We start from the raw sequence: 19,529 nt of genomic DNA, 5'->3' as shown, positions 1-19,529 counted from the left end.
TGGAGAAGTATGGATTTAAGTGATACGGCATATAAAGCTTATGGACTCAAAAAGCCACTTTGAAAGTTGATGGACCTAACCGAAACCTCCTCACAAGTTAATGGACCTCTGATGCATTTAACTCTTTGTTGGAAATAATCATGCTACAAGTGTATAAGTGCTTGCATGTAGCACAGTGGCAACCGGCCAGCCAATCATTTGACTGTTATATATAGCAGTACGTATAAACCCATTACAGACGGCTAGTGTTTGCAGTGGTTTATGCTGTTAAGCCAGCCGTCGGCAATGTAGCGGTGGGCTGCTTCTGTGAAGTGGCCATCCCAGTACAAATAGGCCGACGGATCCTGGCACACCGTGGAGCCCGGCATGCCACAGCCGGCGCTGAGGTTAAAGTTGTACTTGCCGCCTCCACCACAGCAACACCTCAGAATATCTCTGGTAAACCCTGCAACAGTACAAGAGCTGACTTTTTGTAGAAGAATCATTTGCATTGTACGTACCCTTAGAATTCTGGAACACTGCAACTGGTGCGGATAATGACTAAAACGATCGAGATGGAAATGGAATTAGGCCGAAAGCGACACATCACATACATACTAACCTAGCTTTGCCGGGGACTCAACGATGTCGATAACCGGAGTAAAGAAATCGGCGTAGATGACTCTGACGCTCCTGTGCTTCGTCTGCACGTCGCTGACGGCCGCCTGTAGCAGCGAGTTGTGGTAGACGGCCAGGTCGTTGAAGCCCTTCAGGCAGCCGGTCCTGGGGTCGTAGTCCGCCGGATCGGCGCTGGGGAACATGGCTAGGTTCGGCGGCGAGCATCCCATCGGCGGGATCCCGGAGACCACCACCGTCCTCGCCCCCTGCCTGATCACTTCCTGACGAGCGACACGCAGGACATGCAGTCAGCAGCCCATGGCACGCACGTAGTACGCATGCATGTAACGAGAAAGAGTAGTGGCCGGCGTCTCTGATCAGTTATTACCTCGGCTGCTGTGGAGATGGTTTTGACGACTTCCGGGACGAAGGACCTGATCTGCGACAGGTTCTTGCCGAAGACGGAGAAGCTGTAGTCGTTGACCCCGAACTCGCCCATGAAGAAGAGCGCGTTGTGGAACAAGTGCCGGCAGTCTAGAAGTAGAAGGGACGACAGGCACACGCGCCGTGAGGTGGACAGACAGGCACCAAGCACTCGATGTCTCGATCGGAGGTGAGAATCGAAGCAGCTGTGTGCTAGCAAGTGCGTTAATTATTGTTACCTTGTTGATCAGGGTGGCACAGCGATGGCTTGAGCGATTGGAACCACCGCAGCTGCACGCTGGAGCTGGTGTTGAGAGCGAACGGGCCCACGACGGGGATGTCTCTGTAGAAGCTGGCGTCGCGGGCGAAGGCGCCCGCCACCGCGAAGTTGGAGCCTTGCCGGAAGCTGCTGTTGCCGTTGTGCTGCAGGAACGGCGGCAGGAGCGGGAGCCCCAGCTTCTCAGCTTCGCGCCGAGGGAGCACACGACTCAGTCTGTCAGTACTCAGTGTAGACACCAACGGATGGAGACGACCTGCAGCGTGTGCTCTGCTCAGTGCTCAGTGCTCACCGATGAAGTCGATGATGAGGCGTCCGTTGGAGTTGCGGCCCGTGGGCTTGCCGAAGAACGTCATGCCGTATGGGAGCCGTGCCGCGGGGTTGGCCAGCGAGTTGGCCGCGAAGACGACGATGTCGTTGCCCGTGTCGGCGAAGGAGTCGCCGAAGCTGAAGATGGAGTCATAGCGAGCGTAGTTGTCAGGGAGGGTGGAGGAGGAGACCGCCGGATAGACGTCCACCAGCAGCATCACAACGGACGTGAACAAGAGAACCGACGACGAGAAGAAGACGCGGAGCAGCTTCATCGATCGTTATTGGTTGTTACTTGTTAGGGAAAATTCGAGATGGGCATGGCCGGCGGCGCAAGCGGTGCATGCATAGAGAACTGAATGAACATATGTATGCCTACATATGGTACTGTACCTCTGACTGATCGGGCATCAGGAGTAGTTGCGCACGTCCATAGATCGAGTCGATCCTTGACTTTGATCCAAGGCTAATAATACAGACGGTAGCTGGCTGTATGTATCTTTACAGCTTCTTTTCTAGTCTATCTATACAGTTCTTCACTATTAATACATAGTTCAATCTCTTCTCTTATAATATTTCTTGTTCTTTACATAAGCTTCTCTTTCCTTCACTTGAGCGTTCAGCTTATTTAAGCTCCATTTGGCACGGCTCATCCAAAACGGCTTCACCGGTGAAGCCAAAGCCGGTGAAACCAGAAAAACTAGCTTTTTCTGGCTTCTAGTTCATTTTAACCCTAACTTACAAAACGGCTTCATGCTATAGTGCCTCGATTTACGTAAAATAGATAAAGCCGAAGCCAGCCTAAGCCGTGCCAAAGAGGTCTTTATTATAGTTGCTCAGACAACTCTTCGCTGACTTTGCTTAGCGTGGTACGTAGCGCCGGATGCGCATGCGCCGCCGCCGGTTTCTCCTAACTACTTTGCTGAAGCAAAGTCACCGGCGGATAGTTTCATACGTGACCGGAGGCGGCAAGGGGGCGTCGTGCACGTCCACGTCACCCCGCGGTGGACGCCGATCGAGGCGAGATTGGCACACCGGAGGAGGGCGTGCGAATCTTCTCTCTCTCCTCCTTTTTCTTCCCCCACAACCCTTGGGCTACGCTAGGTGGGTCTCGTCCTCTCTCTCATTTTTTGGCGTGTGGCCTCGACGTTCTTCGCATGCTGTCCTGCCCGCGCCTGTGTGGCGCGACTTGCTTGGTTGCATGTATGCACGGCGCACGGGCTCCTTCATCGATGGCGCAGTACGCAGGGTACGCCATCCACGAACATGGCGGCACCACTCTCTAGGTAGGCACTGTAGTACTGGATCGCCGCCACTGTTGTATGCTCCAGGACGGCCTCGCGTCGCGCGAGCGTGTGGAGGGACCAGATCTTGACCGGCCGTCGCGCGTCGCGCCGCGGGGTGTCGAGCACGTGCGTACGCACGCCACGCTGCCGTGGCCGCGCGCCCCCACCGATCGGAAGGAACGCCAGCCGCCCGGCCGGGACGAGCAGTAGTCAGTCCCCCCACGCCGACGGCGAATCCTTGTGCGCCGTTAACACGCCGGAGTAGTGCCGCAGCCGCAACAATGTTTTGCTGGTTCATCCTATATCTAGGAGTGAATTAATAAGTGAGAACCAACCCAACAAAAGAAACCGATGAAGCCATTCGTTGTTCTTAATCTTGATCCCGGCCATAGATTTGAGTTCAGAAGCACTAGCTGCTGGTAGGTACTTGCTAAATAATATAGAAGACATGGCGGTCAGAACAACAAGAACTTGGACTTGAGCTGCATCTGAAGGGAGCGCCATGCCGTTGGGCCAGAAGAAGCAGATATGGCACGCGAGCCGCGTCCACTGGTTGACGGCGACGAGCCCGGCGACCTTCCAGCGCGTACTGGCCTTCCCCTCCACCCCGAACGGCACGACATCGTCGCGGAGCGCGGCCTCCATCGTGGCGCTCCCGCCAGTGCCCAGCAGCAGCACTCGAGACGCGAGAAGGTCTTTCGCTTTTGTTAACATAGGTGTGCCAATCCAACGGCACAGTGCGTAGGGGCATATGCCCTTAAGGACAGATTTAACTTTCCCCTAGCTAGCTAGCTAGGAGAATTTAACAAGCAAGTGTACTGTTTAGAGTTTTATGGGTGTACTGTTCTCTTAAAGAAACAAATGAACCCATTAAAGAGTATTAACTTTGATAAATGTGATCGATGTAATAGAATGCCTAACCTTTTCCATGATCTAGTGAGCTTATACTGTATCCCATGATCTAGTGAGCTTATACTCTATCATCTAGAAGTAAAAAAAACCTCCATACTGTTAAGGTATGTTTGTGTGCATCCATGGCGGGTAAGTGAGTTGTATACTTGTACACGTTCACTTGATTAAAATTTAACAGACAACAAGTATCCGTGCGTTTGCGTGTAGGTACAGTGGTACGTAGCCCAGTTCAGCTCCATCTACAGCGCTCTGTTCCTGCCGGCAGGGGCCGGGGCATGCCATGTCTACGAAGTGCGAGCCTGATGAATGCCAACCATTCATGCCTGCCCGTCTTTCGTCCCCCTGCGTGCGCAGCCGAGTAGCTAGACGACGTGCACACCATCCTCCAGTCGACCAGTCCACGGCTGCAAGCACCCGTACGCTTCGAAAGGTACAGGCACAGAGTAGCCTTGCATTGCTGGGCATGCTAAGCTCTAGGCGTGTCCTGGATGGATGCCGTCATGCCGGACGCATGCCATGCCATGCCAGCCAAAGTAATAGCCACAGCTACAACACAGATGGGAGGGTCGAGCTCAGTCCGTCTGTTGCATTCATCAGCACGCGTGTTAAAAACGGATTAGCCTACTAGCTCACATCGTTCAATTCAATCAGTGGCGGTGGTTGCCAATATTGCCAACGATCGGTCGACCTGCACTGCACCTGCCCTCCCTCGCTCTGATCCCCTCCCCTTGGTAGGTTCTGTAACGTTCTTGGCGCGGAGTACACAATCATGAGAACGATCGATCGATCGATACTATATATATATCAAAACTCGCCGATGCGTAGCGTGTGCGGGTAGGCTGGTGACCTCGCCGTATCCCTGTTTGCCTGCCCTTAAATAACTCGCATGATTGCAGCGCGCTGCCGCTGTGTACTTGATGAGCACCGCATGCCATTCAGCAATCAAGCTGTGCAGTGCAGCCCGTGCGTCGTCGATCGTCGTTGAGGAATCGACTTCAGCAACTATTCACGCCCCGGTTGCATGTGTGCCGTTCGCTTGTGCAGATGCGGACGAAACAGGCGTAGGCGATGGTCCCTGCGAACTTGCATCCAACAGTACCCCTCGCCCTGCCTAACCGGCTAACCTGTTGTTCGATAGCTTAGGGATCGCAACTGATGACGAAACTTGTAAGAAAAAGATTAACAGATGAAGCTGACTGGTCAGTAACTAGCTAGCTTGGCTGGCGCACGGGTGCTCTCAGTGCAGTGTGCTCCCGATTGGAAGTCGAGGTGGGTCCGTGCAATGAAAATTTCAGTTTTGCAACGGCGACAATGGAAGAAGGACGACAAAAAGAAACTGCCGCAAGATTGTTCCAAAAAGAAAATGGCGACATTGGGCTGATTACGCTGTGCACTGTGCAGTGCTTCTCCTGTCGCTGTCAAGACGAAAGATCAGAGGGCGTGCTCGCATTGCATGGCTGCAACGACAGCCGCAAGCATCGACTCCTCTGCCACTCACTGTGCAGTTGCGTTCTCGGGAGGTCGGTCCCTGCTTCGTTCCGGTATTTCTTGCGGATGTTTCTGCAGAAACTGAAATATAGGAGTGCGTATTGTCGTTGCGGGCCTCCACGCGGAGCGAGAGTTGCACATCGTCCAGCGCCCCGAGCTGGTCGTACTGTATCGTGTCCGGGCACTTTCGCTTTTGTTAACATAGGTGTGCCAATCCAACGGCACAGTGCGTAGGGGCATATGCCCTTAAGGCAGATTTAACTTTCCCCTAGCTAGCTAGCTAGGAGAATTTAACAAGTAAGTGTCATGTTTAAAGTTTTATGGGTGTACTGTTGTCTTAAAGAAACAAATGAACCCATTAAAGAGTATTAACTTTGATAAATGTGATCGATGTAATAGAATGCCTAACCTTTTCCATGATCTAGTGAGCTTATACTGTATCCCATGATCTAGTGAGCTTATACTCTATCATCTAGAAGTAAAAAAAAAAACCTCCATACTGTTAAGGTATGTTTGTGTGCATCCATGGCGGGTAAGTGAGTTGTATACTTGTACACATTCACTAGATTAAAATTTAACGAACGATCTTTTTTTTTTTTGACAAAACTGGAGGGGCCGCAACCCCTACAGAAATTTTATTAAAAAACGGTAAAGAAGGAAAGAGTTACAAGAGTTACAAGCTCAGTTCAGGAGACAAAGAAGGAATTAACGAACGATCTGAAAAACTCTGCGAGTTTGTCTTTCTTAAAACATTCATTTCTGCAAGTTTTCATTTTTAAAAAGCTACAAAGTTATACTCATAACGTTTATGTATATCATTTTGCTGCATGAAAATTGTCACCACAACTTATTAGCATAACTTTTGTAAAGACAAACTCGTCGTGACAATTTTTAGAATGAGGTTTTTCTTAAGGAGAGGGATCTATATGTTACTCATAATATACATACGTGACACAAACTTGAAATTAGTACGAGACAAACTTATATGCAGGTTTATACTCCCAAGTTATGTACAGAAGTTAATATAGCACAAACTTAAAAACAATCTCCTACTTAATGCAAAGATGCGCAGACCTTCTGCGTATTCGAGAAAAAAAAAATAGCACAAACTTATGTAAAATTTATATTAAAAAATTAATATGAGCACAACAAAAATTCTTATGCGAAACTAAAATATGAGTCCTCTGAGTTTTCAAACACACCACACGCCCTGACCATGCCGGTCAGGCAGGCCCAATGCTAGATGCACGTATAGTCAGCTGAGATGGACACAAATCAATATTTGCAGCATAAAAACCCATACACCATATAAAATAGCTTACTGAGTTTGAGCTTTGAAGTATATACATACAACATGAAACGACAAAATAGTCGGCGGTACTATACTGTATGCATGGTGCATGCCATAGGATGTTTAACAAAGTTACTCTATATTAGAAAAAAAAAGGATATACGTAGGAAACAATTCACAGCTACAGCGATTGATACGTACAGAGGCGCCTATTTGTATGTGTGTATATATACGGTACCGGCCTTCCGTACCGTATCCGTATGTGGAGGATGTTACAGCCTTTGACGGCGGCTGTGGAGACTGCAGAGAAACCTCAGGGGTGGAGGATTGGTGGGTCAGCGAAAGGCCCGTAGAGCCAGCCCTTGGCGATGTGGCCGTAGGCTGCCTCGGTCAGGTGGGCGCCGTCCCAGCTCCAATGGTTGGAGGGGTCCTGGCACGCGTACGCCCCCGGCTCCCCGCACTTGGACGTCAGGTTGAAATTGTACTCCCCCACGCCCGGTGCACCGCAGCAGGCTCGTGGCATCTGCTTCAGCATCCCTGCGCAAAAAAAAACACCATTGATCAGAACATGTGGCCGAAGCTCAAGTTAAAGAGCAGAGCAGAGGCCGGAGCTGCAGGCTTGGGCCACCTGCCGGCCGGACGATAGAGGGTTCGTGCTCGTCATCACCCCGTCTGTTGATTACTCAGTTACATCACCTTTAGTTAGGTGTCAGTGTCACCTTCGATCACCTTGAGCCAACGTATGCAAGGCGAGGCAAGCTCCGTCGCGTCGCCACCGCGGCACCTACCTACTACGCGAGAGCGAGAGCGAGACCAGCACGCAGCCGCTGCCGGCGTTGCTCAGTCGTCACTCGTCAGCCGCTGCCGGCCGGCCAGCGAAGCCCGCTGGAAAACTCCGATCCGGACCGGCAATCCACCCTTTTCCTATGGTATTCTCTCGTGCCCGTTCAAACACGAAACCTCGCTTCAGATACCCAACCACCTTGAGGTTTGCTGTTCGCCCAGAAACGCACGCGTCGTCCCTGCCCGCGTCACCCCTGTGGATTTTTTTTCCTCGGACTCACTGTCTCCTGGCCCGGCCGGGCTGCTAGCCGCTGACACGGGAGCTACCCGGCCGCGCTGACGTAAGGAACCGAACTTGCAACAACCTTAGAGGCAAACAACTGCCGTGGCCACGGGGGCGCCGCCGGCCCGGCGCCGGGGAAGAGAGGAGGAGGGGCCAGCATCATCGAAGTATATGCGCTCACCGTACTCCTCGGCGTGGAGGATGAACTGGATGGCGGGCGTGTAGTAGTCGGCGTAGACGATGCGCACGGCGGGGTGCCTGGCGCGGAGCTCCTCGACCTTGCGCTGCAGCGCGGCGTTGTGCACCCACGACAGCGTGTTGAGCTCCTTGACGCACCCGCTCCGGGGCCCGTACGCCGCGGCCGGCTTGTCACTGAACGTGGACAGGAACATGGGGAAGCAGCCGGTGGGGAGCAGCCCCGGCACCACCAGGTCCACGGCGCCCTCCGCGATCAGCTCCTCCACGCCCCGCGCGATGGCGCCCACCACGTGAGGCACCAGCGCGTGCACCTCCTCCAGCGGCCGGAACGAGAAGATGGTCGACCCGTAGTCGTTGCCCCCGAACTCGCCCACCACGAACAGCGACCGCCGGAACAGCTCCCGGCACTCTGGTATATATGTACATCATGCGTCAGACACGCCATAAGTGTGTGAAAGATGTCAGGTCGGCCATCGGAGAAGAATTCATGGAAACCTTGCGGGGAGCTGCAGATGCTGGGCTTCATGTCCCGGAACCACCCGATCTGGGTGTGGAGGGAGCCGGAGCTCCACACGGCGCGCGCCAGGCCGTGCTCCTCGAAGAAGTCCATGCCCAGCGCCGTGGCGCCCGTGATGGCGAAGTTGGCGCCGCGGTGGAACGTCGCGTTCTTCGCCTTGGACGGCGGCAGCAGCGGCAGCCCCAGCTCCTGCGCTGCTCACCACGCATGCAGAGGACAGACAGACAGACACGATTCATCAGCTCCTGCGCGCGCGCGCTCGGGACCGGGAAAGCGCATGAGTGCGTTGCCTACCGATGAAGTCGATGACGACGCGGCCGTCGGAGACGCGCCCCGTGGGGTAGCCGAAGTAGGTCATGCCGTACGGCGACCGCGCCGTGGCGAGGTAGTCCGGGATGCCGTCCACGCAGAGGTTGCCGGTGTCCGACAGGGAGTCCCCGAAGCTGAACACGGCCGCGTACTCCCGCGCCACGGCCGCCCGCGGCGCCACCAGCACCAGCACCAGCAGAGCCAGGCACGCCAGCAGCAGCCGGCGCCTCATGGTGCCGCGACGGTGGCTTCAGTCCGTGTCGACGGCCGCCCTGCTCGCCCGCTTAAACTCTCGTGTGCGGACCGGGTCGTCGGACGGGGACACGGCCGGCCGGCTCGGTAAAACAAGCATGGATGATGTTGGATTGGAGGGCAAGAAGCAAGATTAGTACCAGTTCGTCGGTTTGATCAGGTCCTCTGGTGCAGACATGGACACGATGGGGTTGTTCAGAAAGGTCAAAGCGAGTGGTTCAAATACTTTGATGTCACAGACTCACAGGCAGTCGATAGTATCAAGTTGAGTTTTTCTTCTTTTCGTTAAAAAGTCAGCATTCTTATACTATCTTATTACAGCAATGAAAGAATTTAGAATGGATGACTGACTATGGCTGCCCTAAATCGCAATTCTAAACAAAATGGTTCAAACCTTTGGGTAGCCACGAATTATAAACTTTTGATGAGTAATATAAAACGAGAAACTAACGAAAGAATTCTGGGAAAATTGGCCGGCTTTTGGCTTGTGTAAGTGAGACTGGTTTACTCTTCTAGCCTTCTAGTTCATGTATCCACGACAGTTAAGAGCTCTGCACAGGCATGGAACCTTGCAGTCTTCGGATTCGTCAGGGTCAAACAAGTAGTCATACCTGCACGTTCAGAACCAGCATTAGATGAAACGGTATCATTCAGGATCTCGTGCCACTGAAATTTCAGAAGTTGTGTACATATCAGAAGAAAATGGCAGAGCTGAGGAATTACGTCAGTTCTTCTCCAGCAGAGACATCTGTCTTGGCAATAAGAATTATCTGGTTCCTGTCACCGCTGACAGTCATGATCCTAGCATAGCAGTTTGGCATACACTGAAAGGGCAAAACGAAAACTTAGTTGTCATTTTGTCAGGCTGTTACATATGGCAAGAAGATGCAAAATTGACGTATGAAGGTTTACCGAGTGATTAATTAGGCGTGCTATGTTTCCTTTGTCAGTAGCATCGATGACAACATCTTCACTTATCTTGAACAACTGCACAAGCACGACAGAACAAAAGAGAGTCAATGAAAAAGAGGGGCTGCCAAATGTTCGGTATCGACCATACATAGGTTATGCTCGCTCTTATTACAACAAATTGCTTCTGCAGCCTCTTATGTTTTCACCAAAATTCAAGACTTCAAGTTCCTATTCTTCTATATATATGCTCTTCCTTGAACTTTTAACTAGATTTGTATTGTAAGCCTCAAAACTTGAAGAAAGTATAGCAATCAGTAAATTCTATCTAAGTATCTATTTTTCCCACTAATAGCAGGCAGTAGCAATACATGTAAGCACAATAAGTGATAACTCACATAGCAATCCTTTTTTTCTCTATGGTACTGTGCTTCCCTTAAATCAGCAACACACCGCCTAACTTGTTCACCACGATACTCAATAACCTGGCACAAGATTAATTAAGCTGTCAGCTCACACATTTTATTTCTCAAACGAGTAGGAAAACTGGGCACTATTGCATTAGAGAAAGCGGTCAGATGGCACATTAAGGACGAACTACACATTTGCAATGAATGGAGACCAAGCAATTCTATACAATTGTATTGTATGGATATAAATGTTAGCACCGATTATCAGTTGCTGAGACAAATGAGATCTATTTGGGGGGTTTATTAAGCTGAATACTCAATTGAGAAATAAATACTCCCTCCCAGCAACCCACCATGCTCTTGTCACCTAGGCAGTTAAGGCATGGCGGGAAGGCAGGCAAGGCGGACGCCAATAGTGCCATACATACAGATAAGTCAAAAAGGAAAGGAACAATAAACCCCCCTCAATGGGCTATAACCACAACAGCAAATGATCCTACTAGCTTATTAAAGCCCAACCCAAGTCAGCAGCCCACAATGACCCCTGCCCTCAGGCTCCCATCTCACGCTCCCTACCTCTCGAGAATGGAGCCCTGCTTGACCCACACCCCCACACCCCAAAAAAGGCAGGGTAGATCTGCGCAGGCCATTGCGCTGGAGATTGGCAGGCAGAGCTGTGTCAGCCATGACGCCAGAGCCTAGGATGGAAGAAGCACGAAACAGAGACAGCACCGATGGCCCATCTTCCTTCTTTCCTCCCCTCTTGTAGCTATAGGGGAGACAACTTGACCCCAGGGAGCGCCTTGTCGCCTAGGCGACACCTTAAGAGCCATGCTATCTCCATCCACAAATGTAAGCATTTATATGATTTTTAGGATAGATTAAAGCGGAGGGTAAATAACTATGATGCCCCTCAATCACACAGTTAACACCTGCCTTTTCATATAACCAAGGCTATAAATGGCAGGCATCAAGCCATCAAATTAATGGTGAGGGAGGGGATGCATAAATTAGGTAAAAATGCATACATTTGTGGACAAACTTTAAATGTTAGGAATGCATACATTTGTGAACAGAGGGAGTAGTAAATTACAGAATCATTTCATTTGGGGCCTGCTTGGGAAGGTGGGATTTCGATCACACTAGGATTTAAATCTGATGTGAAGTCCTAAAATTAATGTCAGGAACAACTTCCCTCATTCAGACACTCCCTGAGAGGTATGTCTATCTCTGGATAAATAGATATCATATATCAATGCCAAGCAGTCAATATTCATTTGATGGAACACAAGCTCACAGATTACCAACTGCACTCCTGTTGCCTAGACACATGAAAAGGTTATTTGGGACACCTAACCTACCTAATGATAAAAAAAAAACTTGTTTTCTTAGATTTGAGCACACATCAATGCCAGAAGCAATCTTCTTAATAAGACAGGTTATGGAGCGGTTTAGAGAGCAGAAGAAGGACCTCCACTTGGTTTTCATTGACTTGGAAGGCTTATGACAATATACCAAGAAATGTTATGTGGTGGTCTTTGGGCAAACATAAAGTCCCATCAAAGTACGTGACCCTCATCAAGGACATGTACAATAATGTTGTGACTAGTGTTCGAACAAACGATGGTAACACAGATTACTTCCCGATTAAAATTAGACTTCATCAAGGGTCAGACTTAAGCCCATATCTCTTTGCCTTGTAATAGATGAGGTTACCATGAACATACAAGGGGATATCCCTTGGTGTATGTTGTTCGCTGATGATGTAGTGTTAGTGGACGAAAGCTAGGCGGAAGTAAATAGAAAACTAGAGTTATGGCGGCAGACCCTTGAGTCTAAAGGTTTTAGATTGGGTAGAACTAAAACCAAATACACAAGATGCGACTTTGGCGGAGTTGTAGGGAGATGTGAGTTTGGAAGGTCAAGTAGTGCCTAAAAAGGATACCTTTCGGTATCTGGCATCGATGCTACAGAGGGATGGAGATATTAATGCGGACGTTAGCCATAGAATCAAAGGAGGGTGGATCAAGTGACGACAAGCTTCTGGCATTCTCTGTGACAAGAGGGTACCATAAAAGCTAAAAGGTAAGTTCTATAGAACGGCGATTAGACCGGCTATATTGTATAGAGCTGAATGTTGGCCTACAAAGATTCGACATGTTCAACAACTGGGTGTTGTAGAAATGCGTATGTTGCGATGAATTTGCGGTCATACAAGAATGGACCGAGTTCGAAACGATGATATACGTGATCGCCTAGAGGTAGCACCAATTGAAGAAAAGCTTGTCCAACATCGGTTGAGATGGTTTGGCCAAGTCCAAAGGAGACCTCCAGAGGCACCAGTGCATTGTGGAGTCCTAAGCCAAGCTAATAATATGAGGAGAGGTAGAGGAAGACTGAAATTGACATGGGGGAGGCAATAAAAAGAGATTTGAAAGCTTGAGATATACCTAGAGATCTATGTTTGAATAGGAATACTTGGAAAGCAGCTATTGAAGTGCCTGAACCGTGACTTGGGGCTCTTGGTGGGTTTCAACTCTAGACTACCCCAACTTGCTTGGGACTGAAAGGCTATGTTGTTGTTGATTATTTGATATACCTAATGAACTGACTGGATAAGCTATGCAAATAACTAAACATAATATAGATAATACAAGTCAACATGCTATACCATTTGCCCCTCCTGAATATTCCTTGCAGCAAAGAGCCCCCAACCATGAATTCCAGATCGACCACAAGAGACCCTCAAATTTTCAGTTTTCTGCGACCATCAGTTTGTTTATCAGTGTGCTGACACAACCTTGTAGTATCTAATGAACAGCAATTACTCAGAGACTTCACCTGTAAATACTCAAGCCGCTCTTTAAATGTTGAAAAAGATTGATCGTCCTTACGATCCTGTTAACAAGGAACAGGAAATAAGGTGAATAAATGAATCTGCATTCACGCTCGAGAGTGCTAGCACTCAGAATTAGACAAGTACCATGCACGCATTAAGGCCATCAATAAAATCCTGGGAGTGGTGTCGAGGTCCCATAATCCGGTGGGCAATAGCCTCTCCTGGTTCTTTCTGAAAATTGGAGATAACTTAGTAATTAGTATTTACTGTTTTTTAGTACAATAGCCCCAAAGGCTTAACAGCAGGAACCAAAAATGAGACCAAGACAAAGATCCATAGGACACAATAAACTAGCAGTAATTGCAACAATGCTCAATGATAAGAAAGCATGTGATGCATTCATGCTTGTAAAATGATTGATACCAATGCTAGAGAACCAGTTGTTCCAAATACAAGCAATTGACAAAACCAACTGCCACTAACAGTTTATTCTTGAACCAGCAAACAAGCCAAGTAGTTGAACAACAAAGAAATTACTAAGAATGTAATATACAACTGATGTGGTAGGAAATAATTAGTAAAAGTAAATGTTTAAAAAAGAATTCAAAATTCATCCATGACAATAAGCACCATCTTTTCTCAAAAATTAGGAATGAAGATAATTAAGAGCAATAAGCAGATGCAAGAAAACTACCTTGTATTTCAACATTTCATAGGTCAGGCACTTTGCGACTAGACAGTCAGAAACTATAGGAGGAAGCACTTTCTCCTGGTGATTTTCCTTCCTGATGAGTCTTGCAGCTGTCTGTTTCTCACCATTTTGGAGAAAAAATTTGGTAGAGAAAACACCTTCAGGTGTCTTCATTGTCAACACATTGTCTGGGTCAGGAGTACTACAGGGGAAACAATTGCATATCAGGTGTCAGCCACATATATTTGTGGTATTTACTACTTCAGGGTATATTGCCACTTTTACTTGTTATAAGATCACTATGAAAAAGGCCTGAAAGAACACATCTACATGGTTGTGACCCTACATTAGAGTTACTTTTGTATATATATATAAACAAAAAGAACCACCAAGTGAACTGAAATGATTTGACCATAACAAGAGAAAAAGAGAATCTGGGATTGGAAAGAAAATGTTACCTGTGAAAATCACAGTAGGAAACCATTTTTGTAATGTGCCTGCCACTTCTTTCAGAGTATTGCAGCTACAAGAACAAAAAGATGACAGTTTAATGACCTGTCTAAAAATATGGAAAGCGAATAAATATTTCATTTTAAACAAATGTACAAATCATGTTTAAATTACTCTAAAACCTAGCTGCAATGGAACTATTTAGGCAATAATAAAAAAAACGAAACATGCAAAAAAAGGTAGATTTTACACAACAAAATAATGATGGTTAACAATACCACCATACAGTTTGAGACACTGCCTGACAATAATATAATATCAACCTAATAAGCGGACACGGCTCAAAAACTGTACATCATATGTCAATAACATTTTGCATTAGGATTAAGCACTGTAAATTAATGAAACAAGGAAACACACAATCTTTTTCATCAAAAATAGCCACTGTAAAATGTGAAGCATTCAACCTCCATGCGATATCCAGCTCTTGATGCACACATTGCGTGGTAATACGTAGAGCACTTGTAGCATTGTGTGCAGGCACCATGCATTTGCTTGCATATGACACAAGTCTGCAGTTAATATGAAAAAATGCAAATATTATGTGAAATTTGAATGGAAAGCACAGGAATTGAGATTTTGGATGCAAATTGTGAAAATATCAATTAAAAATCTCAACCTTCTTAAAGTACTCTACAGGGATGCTCATTATTCCCATAGCTGGCTCCATAGTCTCCTCAACCGGAAAAGAGACTTTAGGCTGAAACCAGGCACATGTAACATGAACCCACAGTCCCTCAATATCTGTTGGCTTGAGAGCACCCCCTGTGTTAACAGAAATTCAGTAGTACAAGTTAATAGCTTCAAACAACAATAACAGACAGAACATCTGAAACAAATTTAAAGCACCAATAGAATATATTAAACAAGGAACAAAGTTTATCATGGTACAAGTGTCACTGACAAGCATCACTACAATGAGATTATTTGAAGAAAATAATCTTTAATGGCTGGTGAACGTAGTGAAACAGGAGTATATTATAGGCTACAAATTCCCATTATAAGCAATACCTTTGACAGGACATAGGCAGCATTCTCTTTTCTGTTGGCGGAATTCGCATGCTCGACAAAGCCATGTTGTAAGATCTTGTACAGCTCGTGCACCATAGCATTCCTGGTGAACAGCTATTTGGCACCTGAGCAAATAAATATCGGAGTGGTAATGCAGTCAATTATGAGTCAAACATCAACATAAAGGTCACCTTAAAACATACGGTGAAATATAAAATTAAGGGTGCTAAACGAAGCAAGGCCAGCAAGAATACCTGTTGCAAATTATAATTTTGTTGTAGTCCCAATCCTCAACCCATCGACAAACAGCACAGCGTTCAGTTGTCCATTTAGCACAGACAGGACTGTAAGCATTAGCTGCAGATATCAAAGCAATCAATTACATAAGGACATAAGGTCATGTTGCAACTGCCAGCTACACAACAAACACAAACTCAAGCAGAAATGTACCTTGCAATTGTAGCAGCTCTTCTTTCTTAATGCCTGGGTTAGAAGACTTTGATGTCCCACAAGGAATATCATCCAGCTGCAGGTAAGTTTAAGAGATCATGTGTCAGTTGGTCTTGGTGCTTGATTGAAAAAAAGGTTGATGAAGATCTACAGGGCTTACCAAATTAATGAGTGGCTCCCCTGTGCTCTTTTGTCTAATACTCATCTTCCAATTCTTTTTCCTTGAGCCAGTATGCTTCTCCCACTCATTCAGACTCATCATCCTTTCCTTGCAAGACTTACATTGACATAGTATCCTGCCAGCAATAACTCAACTCAAATCAGCTTACAAATAGTAGCATGTAGAATCATTGTAACACGCAGACTGCTAGTATTTCTCGGATGCAGGAGAATTGTGCATCATTATATTAAAGTTAGTTGGGTGTTTCTGGTCTACATATTCAACATTACAATGCCCGTCACCACTGACCCATTAAATAATCCTTCAAAGTGAGTATTACAATAACAAAATCACATAACACAGAATGTGAGCCTACTTTAGCCTGCTCTCACAACACATTGAACGATGTTCTAAAATTTGTGTAAATCGAATTGAGCAAAAATAAGACACAGTTAAATAACGTAGAGTAATTGCAATTAAGCAGATTTAAATTAAAATGCTACGTTAAGATTCGCAGTGAGATACCACCAAAATACCAAATACTTACATGTGCTTCTCAGGTACATACAGTGCCTCCTCGCCGTTGCAGCAAACAGCTATCATTGCGGTCAGTTTTTCCTTTGAAGTGCTAGCACATCTGTGGAGAAATACATTACATATTGAAGTGCTTATTTACTCAAGTAGCTTTGTATCCATAGGTTAGAGAGCAGTAAACGACTTACTCTGAACTGATGGAAGTATTCATTTTTTCCATTGCTGGAACTGTTTTGCGTTTTGATTTGCAATCCGGACAGTAGTAATCTGCCTTTTCCAAATCCTATGACAGAATGCCAAGTTAACAAAAGATACTCATAGAATAGTTGCATATAGATACCAAGCAATAAGGACATCAAAATGTCATCAAACAAAGGTAAGGAAATAACCTCCACGTTGTTGCATGTCAGGTCACATTCAACGTGAACCCAAATCTGGCACTCATCACAACAAACCTGGCACAAAGTGCCTTTCAAGTCAGTACCCAGAATATTCAAGAGGATATACAACCAGAGCATGTATTCTTCTAAGCTCTTACCCAGTTTCCACCATCTGTGTGGTGCCAAATTTTCTTGCATATGCCACAGTATTGTTTCGACTGCAATAACTGCAGAGTAATAATGCTTATACACATGAGTCATCGAAAGGAAGAAAGGATGTAAAGAACACCAGAGATGAAGTATCTCACAACTCAAAAGGTTAGCCACATACCTTTTCACAGTGCCTACAAAGCACCTGCTCACCGCCTTGCTTCCTTTTCTTTGAAACCTTGGATGGTAGGCGATTACCACAGCTATCACAAGACAGTGCTGATTTGCCAACAACCTGCAATTCGGCGAATTACATTGCAGCCAGCTCAAAAGATGTATCAAGGGAAGTAGCTTCACATTGAACTTGTACAATTTCACCGTATTCAGTTACCTGAGACTCGGATTGGCACTCCTGCTCATTATTTGAAGCAGCCTCTTCCTGAAAGCCATTAGGATCAGACTGCTTATTTACAGACTTTCGCGGTGAGCATATCCCATCCACTTCGAGATAAAAAAAACCACGTTCAGCAAGAAAAGCCTCCTCAATTGCTGCACGGAATTTGCTTGGTCTGAGCTTATACAGAGGCTGTCCTTGAAACCTGACAGAACAGAGGAGCATCAGATACAGACCAAATTAGGAACACAATGTTCAACACATTCCAGAATTTTACCTGTCTAGGTAGTCCACAAAGGGAAAGATCATTCCTTGCTTAACCCATCCATAGTCCTGCAAACGGATGTGGCAGGGTAAGGCGGTAAGGGCATGCAACCGACAAAAAAATGCTTGGTTTTCCAAGTATATTTAGTACCCTGTTTCAGTTACATCCTGTGAAAGTCAAAACCTTTGTCGGTTTTCGTAAAAAATCAAAATTATATATCTTTGGTGGTATTTATATATATCCTATTAAGTTGCGGATTCGTTATTCGGTAACCAAACAGCCAACAGAAAGCAGCACAAGGAAATGATTAATTACCCTGCCATGCCCGTTAGCGGAATAACCGAAAAACATGACGCAGAGGGCACCAGGAACGCAGGAGTTGAGCACTACTTCCGGCGCATGCAGCATGGGATCAATCACCAGCGCAGGCCACGTCGGGGACTTCTTCCCGGACCTCGCCCACACAACATCCCCAAGCACAAAATCCTCCAGCCAGTAGAAATCCTCTTTCTTATCACTGGCCTCCCTCTTGGGCTTGCACTCCACCACCGCAGGTCTCCCCTCCAGCCCACCATTGCCACCAGCACCACCTTCCAAGGCGGCATTGCTCACTCGAACAGTGGTGCCATTGCCACCAGCACCACCATCCGAGGCGGCATTGCTCACTCGAGCAGTGGTGCCATTGCCACCAGCACCACCGTCCGAGGTGGCATTGCTCACAGACGTGAGCACACTACCACTGGCAGCTCCCCCAAAGCTGCCGCTCTTGCTTATGTTACGGCACGCCCGGTACAGGTCGGCATCCGTGAGTGCCGGCCGCACGGGCGTCCACACCGCGGTCTCCACGGGACCAAAGGAGTCGCCTTTGGGCTCAGCCATTAGCACCTCGACGTTGTACACCTCCCCGTCCCTGCTCTTCACCCCCAGCCCGCCGCCCGGCGCGGGCACCGACACGACCACCGCGCGCTTCTTGGCGGGCGGCGGCATCGAGTCCCTGAACCGCGACGGGACGACGCGGTCGCGGCGGCGCTTGGCGGGCGGCATGCTGACAGCGGGGCCGGGCTCCCCCACGCCCGGGACGGCGGCGCTGCAGCGCTTGAGCGGGATGCGGGACGCGGGCATGGCACCGGCACCACGGGCGGCGGAGGCTACGGCATGGGAAACCCTAGAACCTGGAATCGGGCGGGCGAATCGGGGCGTGGGGAGGGATCCAGTCCAGGCCTTAGGGTTCCGCCTCCCCCGCGAGCGCCGCGTCGGGATTTAAGCAAGCGCGGTGAGGGGGGTTCGGGGCCGCGAGCAGGGGATTGGGGATTTGGAGATTTGCGGGGCGGTGGGTGGGAGGTGGAGACGACGCGCCGACGCGGGGGCGAAAATTTGGGTTCCCTCCGCCCGAGTGTCGGAATCCGAGGAATTGGGGGGTTTTGAAAATTTCGAACGCGATGCGATGGTCGGGGGAGACAGGGAGGGAGCGAGGCGAAGATGTGGTGTGTGGGGGGTGGGGGTGGGGAGGGAAGACGACTCGGCGGCGCGAGGTGGGTCAGAGGTGGTGAGTGAGACTTGGGAGTGAAGCGAGGCGGCCAGGTGGGGGGGGCCGGAGCCTGGAGGGAAGGAAAAAGTTTTCGCGCGGATCTGGAATTCTGGATCAGGTACTACCACCGGCTCTACTCAACGCGGCGTTTTCCTTCTCGGATAAGGCATTTCTAGGGGTTCGCTCCTTAAGAAAAAATGAGACCATTTTGTACTCTTAGATAATCTAAGTTATATTTGAAACCAACAAAATTTAGGATCAAACTGAATCCAGTCATGAGAGAATAAAAAACTAAATCTACGTGTCTATTTTCATTCTCCCCTTTGGATAAGGCATCATTTAAAGCCATGTTCAACCATTTTAGTTCTCGTTT

The 19,529-nt window shown here is 48.0% G+C and overlaps 3 protein-coding genes across 3 annotated transcripts; all 3 read right to left on the bottom strand.

The window, feature by feature from the left end:
- Positions 1 to 124: 124 nt before the first annotated feature.
- Positions 125 to 2,035, bottom strand: LOC136451374 (sinapine esterase-like). Its single transcript, XM_066452081.1, has 5 exons — positions 1,590 to 2,035; positions 1,260 to 1,484; positions 986 to 1,131; positions 602 to 878; positions 125 to 445 (listed from the first exon to the last, which is right to left on the bottom strand). Exons 1-5 carry the CDS (start codon positions 1,879 to 1,881, stop codon positions 243 to 245), a joined length of 1,143 nt encoding a protein of 380 aa, XP_066308178.1. The 5' UTR covers positions 1,882 to 2,035; the 3' UTR covers positions 125 to 242.
- A 4,536-nt stretch (positions 2,036 to 6,571) lies between these two features.
- Positions 6,572 to 9,046, bottom strand: LOC136449396 (GDSL esterase/lipase At5g45910-like). Its single transcript, XM_066449422.1, has 4 exons — positions 8,659 to 9,046; positions 8,343 to 8,558; positions 7,831 to 8,256; positions 6,572 to 7,120 (listed from the first exon to the last, which is right to left on the bottom strand). Exons 1-4 carry the CDS (start codon positions 8,903 to 8,905, stop codon positions 6,897 to 6,899), a joined length of 1,113 nt encoding a protein of 370 aa, XP_066305519.1. The 5' UTR covers positions 8,906 to 9,046; the 3' UTR covers positions 6,572 to 6,896.
- Positions 9,047 to 9,180: 134 nt separating this feature from the next.
- On the bottom strand, positions 9,181 to 19,111 carry LOC136449394 (histone-lysine N-methyltransferase ATX4-like). The gene is made up of 23 exons (XM_066449418.1): positions 17,944 to 19,111; positions 17,641 to 17,696; positions 17,361 to 17,568; positions 17,151 to 17,264; positions 16,978 to 17,046; positions 16,829 to 16,894; positions 16,628 to 16,722; positions 16,453 to 16,542; positions 15,906 to 16,041; positions 15,746 to 15,821; positions 15,550 to 15,652; positions 15,296 to 15,420; positions 14,904 to 15,049; positions 14,692 to 14,796; positions 14,233 to 14,297; positions 13,778 to 13,976; positions 13,228 to 13,314; positions 13,086 to 13,142; positions 12,916 to 13,005; positions 10,233 to 10,319; positions 9,838 to 9,912; positions 9,649 to 9,749; positions 9,181 to 9,536 (listed from the first exon to the last, which is right to left on the bottom strand). Exons 1-23 carry the CDS (start codon positions 18,748 to 18,750, stop codon positions 9,446 to 9,448), a joined length of 3,048 nt encoding a protein of 1,015 aa, XP_066305515.1. The 5' UTR covers positions 18,751 to 19,111; the 3' UTR covers positions 9,181 to 9,445.
- Between the last annotated feature and the right edge of the window lie 418 nt (positions 19,112 to 19,529).

Source organism: Miscanthus floridulus, chromosome 5 (genome assembly GCF_019320115.1).
Source record: "Miscanthus floridulus cultivar M001 chromosome 5, ASM1932011v1, whole genome shotgun sequence".
NCBI classification, from domain to species: Eukaryota; Viridiplantae; Streptophyta; class Magnoliopsida; order Poales; family Poaceae; genus Miscanthus; species Miscanthus floridulus.
The sequence above is the reverse complement of the archived record's forward strand: the minus strand, read 5'-3'. Positions and strand labels throughout refer to the sequence as shown.

Excerpts from the sequence above, each read along its gene's own strand:
- LOC136451374 (XM_066452081.1), bottom strand. The coding sequence starts at position 1,881 with ATGAAGCTGCTCCGCGTCTTCTTCTCGTCGTCGGTTCTCTTGTTCACG. Across the intron at positions 1,132-1,259 it reads GTGCCACCCTGATCAACAAG|ACTGCCGGCACTTGTTCCAC; the intron begins GTAACAATAATT and ends TTCTACTTCTAG. Across the intron at positions 446-601 it reads TGAGTCCCCGGCAAAGCTAG|GGTTTACCAGAGATATTCTG; the intron begins GTTAGTATGTAT and ends GTACTGTTGCAG.
- LOC136449396 (XM_066449422.1), bottom strand. The coding sequence starts at position 8,905 with ATGAGGCGCCGGCTGCTGCTGGCGTGCCTGGCTCTGCTGGTGCTGGTG. Across the intron at positions 8,257-8,342 it reads CATCTGCAGCTCCCCGCAAG|AGTGCCGGGAGCTGTTCCGG; the intron begins GTTTCCATGAAT and ends CATATATACCAG. Across the intron at positions 7,121-7,830 it reads CCTCCACGCCGAGGAGTACG|GGATGCTGAAGCAGATGCCA; the intron begins GTGAGCGCATAT and ends TTTTTTGCGCAG.
- LOC136449394 (XM_066449418.1), bottom strand. The coding sequence starts at position 18,750 with ATGCCCGCGTCCCGCATCCCGCTCAAGCGCTGCAGCGCCGCCGTCCCG. Across the intron at positions 17,569-17,640 it reads TTTGTGGACTACCTAGACAG|GTTTCAAGGACAGCCTCTGT; the intron begins GTAAAATTCTGG and ends CTGTTCTGTCAG. Across the intron at positions 13,006-13,085 it reads AGCGGCTTGAGTATTTACAG|AAAACTGAAAATTTGAGGGT; the intron begins GTGAAGTCTCTG and ends TGATGGTCGCAG.